The following is a 6,652-nucleotide window of genomic DNA, read 5'->3' as shown; positions in this document are numbered from 1 at the left end:
TTCGATTCCGGTCAAGGGCATGTGCCTTGGGTGCGGGCACATCCCCAGAGGGGTGTGTGCAGGAGGCAGCTGATCGATGTTTCTCTCTCATCGATGTTTCTAGCTCTCTATCCCTCTCCCTTCCTCTCTGTAAAAAATCAATAAAATATATTTTAAAAATAAATAAATAAATAAGTGAATATGAGGAACAGTGATAGGACTGTGCAAGAGACTGACTTAGAAATCGTGCTATAACTGCACTGTCCAAAGAGTAGTCATTAGCCCCATGTGGCTACTAGTATTTCTCTCTAAACTGAACTTAAGTAAATCAATTAGCAACCCGGCTCCTCAGTCACAATGGCCACAGTGGCTGTACGGACAGAGCTGTCACGGAGCACGCCTCTGAGAAGGCACTAGAGCAGAGCACATGTCCTACTGCAGTTTAAGAGCCACTCAACCACACAGGTGGAACAGTGACCACTACCAAGATGACAGCAGTCCAGTCTACATTACTGGTCAAATTTCAAAACCTGTAGCGTTGTCTGTCTTCCACTCAAATGAATCTGTACCAAAAAGTCCTATTTGTATAAAGGTAATACAATGAGCACAAACCATACCATGGTTCAAAATAAAACTTGTCGTTCAAGACCAAGCATGTCAAACTCAAAGGCTAACACGGGCCAAATAAACGAGGCATGCGGCCCACGGGCCACGAGTTTGACATACTTGTTCTAGACTGAAGAGCTTTAGGAGAATGAGTCCAACAGAGAGCACGGACTGCTGAGGGCCTCCGTGAGCCAGGCACTGCTGGGGTCTAGGTCCCTATTCTCCAGGCTCTTACCAGAGCAGAGAAACAGATAATTTAACAATTGAAATAAAGGGCAGTTAAGTATTATGTCAGAGAAAGGTGGTGTCCTAGGAGACTGACTGCTGGGGTCTAGGTCCCTATTCTCCAGGCTCTTACAGACCAGAGAGAAACAGATAATTAAACAATTGAAATAAAGGGCAGTTAAGTATGATGTCAGAGAAAGGCGGTGTCCTAGGAGACTGCAGTCAGATCTAGTTGGGGGAGAAAGGACCACGGAAGACTTCTCTAGCAGACAAAAGAGCTGGAAACTGAAACATGAGAAGTTTGCCAGATTCCATGGGGCAGGAAGTGTTCCAGGCAAAGAAAATAGCGGGTAACGTGAAAAACAAAAATACACACAGAACAGCACACCAACCTTAGAGGCTTTCTCAGCTTTAAGCTTCCGAACGACTTCCCCTTGAGAAGCTACTTGATCGAAAAGCACTTTGGCTTCTGCTGTTTCTGGACCACAAGGCTCAGAGCTCCTGGCTGGACTTGACCCTGAGCCGAGAGGTAACGGGGGCTGGCCAGGCACGTATTCCTGCCCCGTCTTTTCTTTATACTGAGCTTTCAGCGAAAGCAAGCACTCGACAGCTTCATTGACTTTAGCCTGTGGTCAAGGACAAAGAGATAAATATTTAGTACTGTAACTTTTCTTCTTCCTTATGTAAACAGACAAATAAACGCCAAAACAGCCAAGCAAACTGCCAGCGACCAAGCCCTGGGTAAGGAGAGGAGTCAGAATTTATAAAATCGGAGCACAGACCACCCCAATGGCTTGGCCAATATAAACCTTATTTTCTTCATTTCTAAACAGAAGGTAAATACAACACTGAGAAAAACACACAATCTGGGCCCAACTAAAGAACAGTTACATCACTCCCTCTGATACTTCAACGTAATCATCATGAAAAAGAACGAAACAGCCCAAATGAGACCCTGTGACTCCAGCAGGGAAGGCCAGCCACGCAGGCAAAGGCCTCAAGCCAGAAGCCTCACCTGGTGGCAGTACTAACCACAAACCAACATGCCACCGGGAAGCCAAGGTAGAGAAAAAGCACCTGCAACTCACCCTACCCAAGTCTTACTACCAATTCTACCAGAGCTGAGAGCCACCCACCGGAAGCCGGAAACCCACGTGGGGGCCAAGGAGGCAGGAAGCAGGGGTATGCCTTCCGAGAACGGGCATCCGGGACAGCAATCACTTCCTTGGGCAGCTACTTTATGAGACAGTATTCTGCCGCCTACAGACCTGGAGCCATCACAGCAGCACCAACGGAGCGAGCACAGGGAAAGGCAATCGCACACCGAGAAGGGGGAGGCTGTCTGACTGATACTCCCGACCCGTCTCTCACTTACATTACTTTAGAACTCAGGGTATTTTCACAGCAAAACCTACCTGGTCCTAAGAAAAAGGAGGTAGTTCATCAGACTTACAAGAATCAAGAAAAACAGAAACTTCCATCAGTTAAAAGAAAGGAAATGGGGGAAAGTGAAGGGGCTGTCCTGCAACCATTTCCACAGAAAGAGGCCTATTTGAAAGAAGCTCCACTTTGCCACTGGAAGTATTCACTCGAGCTTAAAGTCAGATGGCGCACATTTCACACAGGGAAACAACAACAAAAATTACCACACCTTTGTTTGGCAAGACTACAACTTGAAATATTATAAAGGAGAAAATTAAGATGGCCAAACGACTTCATTACGACTAAGACATTCCAGTAAGAGTAAAAGTAGAAGGAAATTCTAAAACTAGGGTATGTCTGTTCGCTGGGCTCAGCGTCATGAACCGTTTCCTCCTTCCCTGCCACTTCGCACCACAGCATTTCTCAGCAATTTAGACATCACGGTCACACGGCTCAGGACTGTGCCAGCATGCGTCTCCCCCAGCCCTCCCCCTGCCAGCAGGTGATGGCGAGCTGCTGCTTGTTAATGTTTCCAGGGCTTGGCACACGGCAGGTGTCAGCAAATGTTGACCGTTATGTCGAAATGTTCAAGCAGACAGTCTACAAACATCACGTCCCACAGGAAGCCGAGTCCACACGAGCAGCTGGAGGTCACGGGCCTCCTCACAAGGCTGCCTGGCTCCCCCCAGCACACTCACCTTAGGGGCTTTTTCCGCTTTCAGCTTTCGCACCACCTCCCCCTGCGCAGCCACCTCATCGTACAGAGATCTGCCTCCGGGGGGGCTTGCTGAGGCCGGAGAGGATACAGCCTGTGCCCCACAGGAAGCCGAGTCCACACGAGCAGCTGGAGGTCACGGGCCTCCTCACAAGGCTGCCTGGCTCCCCCCAGCACACTCACCTTAGGGGCTTTTTCCGCTTTCAGCTTTCGCACCACCTCCCCCTGCGCAGCCACCTCATCGTACAGAGATCTGCCTCCCGGGGGGCTTGCTGAGGATGGAGAGGATACAGCCTGTGCCGCCGCCGCCGCCGGAGGACTTCCAGGCTTGTATTCCTGGCCCGTCTTCTCCTTATACTCGGCCTTCAAAGCCAGAAGGTGTTTTACAGCTGCATCAACATCTTCTTTTGCTGCTTTCTTGGCTTTCAATTCCCGAACCACATCCCCCTGGGCAGCCACCTTATTGTAAAGGACCATGGGGCCCTCAGAGGCAGCACTAGTATTAGTCAAAGGGGCCACCGGTCTTTCCTTAACAGGAGTCGTTGTCTACGGAGGCAGGAAACCAAAAGCACGACAATTAATTCATGTTCAATGTCTCCCCCCAAATTAAATCAAACTGTGCTGTTTCAAGTTAAAACTTTAAAATCAGAGACCAGTTTTTATTGTGTAAATGAAAAGCTCAAGTCACGACATTCCCATTGTAAATAGTTTCGAACTCGTATCTCCTAATAAACTTGCACGCTCCTGCCGTCCCTAGCTCAGATATTTTACCACTTACCTAGTCACCAAAACAAAACTAGAGGTTACTGTCTTAACAATTCTACTCCCTGGATCCATGTCCTACACTCTGTCCTCCATACTCTCATCCTCTAACCACTTATAACACCTTCTAATCCGACATCCCACCCACCCTCCAAACTGTCTTCCTCACTGGTGCTAAATCTTCAGTGACTACCCAACTGCCACATCCAAACTATGCAACAGGTGCTCCAGGTGCCACAGAAAATTCACCAGATGCCACGGGTACTGTAAGTGTCTGAGGCAAACAGAGCAAGATGCCCACATCTGTGTGTACCACAAGCTCAAGGTGCTTCAGCTGTAACATTAGAGCATGCTACATTCTTGCAATGACATCATATCTTGGCAAAGCTGGACTTTTCACAGCTACTGTTTTAAAAATCACATGCCACGGAAAATTACTGTGGAACAGGAAACGGTAGTGACCAATCTGAGTCCAAGGTTGAAGGAAGAGTAAAAGTATTTCTTTCAATCTGTATATCACTTTAAAAGTGAAATAAAGCCCTGCCAGTGTGGCTCAGTGGTTGACTGTTGACCCATAAGGTCACTGGTTTGATTCCTGGTCAGGGCACATGCCTGGGTTGCAGGCTCCATCCCCAGTAGGGGGTGTGCATGAGGCAGCCCATTGATGTTTCTATTTCTCTTTCCTTCCTCTCTCTCTTAAATCAATAAAAACATTTAAAAAAATAAGCAAAAGGTTAGAACACATAACAAAGGTGAAATAAAAATAATAAAAATATTAAACATCTAAGAACAAAATATTTTTAAAATGAAGTTTTTCTTTTCTTTCAACTTACATGTATTATTTTTTCAAATGACTACTAAGTTATTGGGATATAATGTGTATGTAGTTGTTTGCACTTAACTACTTAATAGAGACAGGATTTACCTCATTTTTCACTGTTTCCACTTTGGTCTTTTCCTTGGACCCAGAAGTCGGCATTTCCTTGGTGTGCCCGTCAGGAATGAATATTAAGACACAGGGTGCTTCTCTGCAGCTATGTGGGCTGAAGAGAACAGGAAGGGCCGGAAAAGTACATTTGAACCGAATTATCTGAACAGCAATTAAAACTGAATTCCTAGATTGAGTCGATGGCACTGTGCTAATGCTCTTAAATACAAATAAATAGTCCATTCTCTTATTCAAATCAGAGGTCCTTCTGTGTAGTTTAAAAATTACTACATTAATAAAAATCAACCGTGCTAATTATAAACTTTCAATTTATAAACTTCCATAAATGCGAGCATGCTAAGCCCAGGATAACAGTGTATCCACTCCACGTGGCACCAGAAAGGGCATTAGTGGATGCTAACGGTCTCACTCTTGACATAAAAGGTAATTCATCTACCTATCTGCTTAGAAGCAGAACCATTCCTGCAAAATATTTATTTTGAGAATTTCTCAATTCTAAAGGGTAATTAGCAAATTTCACTGCCCTGAGACTATTTGCAAGCAAAGAATTTCTTCAAATTTTGTAGTAAATGCCAAAGTGAAAAGGAAGAGAAAGAATGTAGTAACAATAGGATCAATGCATCTCTTCAATATTTATTAGTAACAGCTTTATTGAGATATAATCTACATAACAAAAAAGTCATCCTTTGCCCTGGGAGGGTAGCTCAGTTGGAAGGGACATCGTCCCATATACCAAAAGATGGTGGGTTCAATTCCTGGCCAAGGCACATACCCAGGTTGTGAGTTCAATCCCCAGTTGGGGCACGTGCTGGAGGCAACCGATCAATGTTTCTCTCTCACATCTATGTTTCTCTCTCTCCCTTCCTCTAAAATCAATAAAACAAAATAAAAATTCACCCTTTGAAAATCCACAACTCAAGGATGATATGACATGTGCAACCATCACCACTATCTAATTTTAGAACATGTCTACCATTCCAAAGAGAAACTGAACCCTTTGTCTATCATTCCCAGTCCCCCATTCTTCTAGACCCTGACAACCACTAATCTGCGTAGTTTCTATGGACTTGTCTATTCTGGACACTTCATATAAATACGTGGTCTGTTTTGACTAGATTATTTTACTTAGCATATGCTTACAAGGGTCATGAACGTCTTAACATCAATCAGTACGAATTTCATTCTTTTTATGGCTACATAATATTCTCTTGCATAGCCCTAACCAGTTTGGCTCAGTGGATAGAGCGTCGGCCTGCGGACTCAAGGGTCCCAGGTTCTATTCCGGTCAAGGGCATGTACCTTAGCTGTAGGCACATCCCCAGGAGGGGGCGTGCAGGAGGCAGCTGATGGATGTTTCTCGCTCCCCGATGTTTCTAACTCTATCCCTCTCCCTTCCTCTCTGTAAAAAATCAATAAAATATATTTTTTAAAAAATATTCTCTTGCATAAACAAACCACCTTTTGTTTACCCATTCATGGCTGTTACGAATAATGGTGCTATGAGCCTTTGGGTACAAGTTTCGGTGTGAACACATTATTTTTCTTATGTATATACTTGGGAGTAGAATTGCTGGGTAAAATAGTAAGTCTATGTTTTAAACTTTTGGAAGAACTGCCACACTGTTTTCCAAAGTGACTGCATCATTTCACATTTCCACCAGTAACGTATGAAGGTTCCAATTTCTCCACATCCTCAACACTTGCTATTGCCTGTCTTTGTGGTTATGGCCATCCTAGTGGGTCTGGAGCACATCTCACAGTGACCTTGTCTGCACCTGCCTAATAGCTAATGATGCTCAGCAGCTTTTGTGTGCATACGGGCCATTTGTATATCTGCTCTGGAGGAATTTTTTCTTTATACTTGGACTACATGAAGATGAATTACAAGACGGTTTAGTTTCAGAAATGAATTTGTGAATATTATGCTGTTTCAAAGATATCACTAATTAAAGTCTAAAATATTAAATACAGAAGAACAAATCAAATTGAATAGA

General features: G+C 44.5%; 1 protein-coding gene across 4 annotated transcripts in view; it reads right to left on the bottom strand.

Moving 5' to 3' along the window:
- EPRS (glutamyl-prolyl-tRNA synthetase) overlaps positions 1 to 6,652 on the bottom strand; it is a 44,848-nt gene that overhangs the window by 15,959 nt on the left and 22,237 nt on the right. For 2 of the 4 annotated variants that reach the window (XM_014528054.1, XM_014528056.1), the window contains 4 exons: positions 4,635 to 4,752; positions 3,205 to 3,493; positions 2,931 to 3,004; positions 1,203 to 1,436 (listed from right to left, as the gene is read on the bottom strand). In XM_014528054.1, the coding sequence (XP_014383540.1) occupies positions 1,203 to 1,436; positions 2,931 to 3,004; positions 3,205 to 3,493; positions 4,635 to 4,752 (715 nt within the window). Of the gene's footprint in view, positions 1 to 1,202; positions 1,437 to 2,930; positions 3,005 to 3,130; positions 3,494 to 4,634; positions 4,753 to 6,652 lie in introns of all 4 variants that reach the window. The other 2 variants (XM_014528055.1, XM_005879884.2) reach the window with 1 other exon arrangement.

Source organism: Myotis brandtii, unplaced genomic scaffold (assembly GCF_000412655.1).
Source record: "Myotis brandtii unplaced genomic scaffold, ASM41265v1 scaffold612, whole genome shotgun sequence".
Lineage (NCBI taxonomy): Eukaryota > Metazoa > Chordata > Mammalia > Chiroptera > Vespertilionidae > Myotis > Myotis brandtii.
The sequence above is the reverse complement of the archived record's forward strand: the minus strand, read 5'-3'. Positions and strand labels throughout refer to the sequence as shown.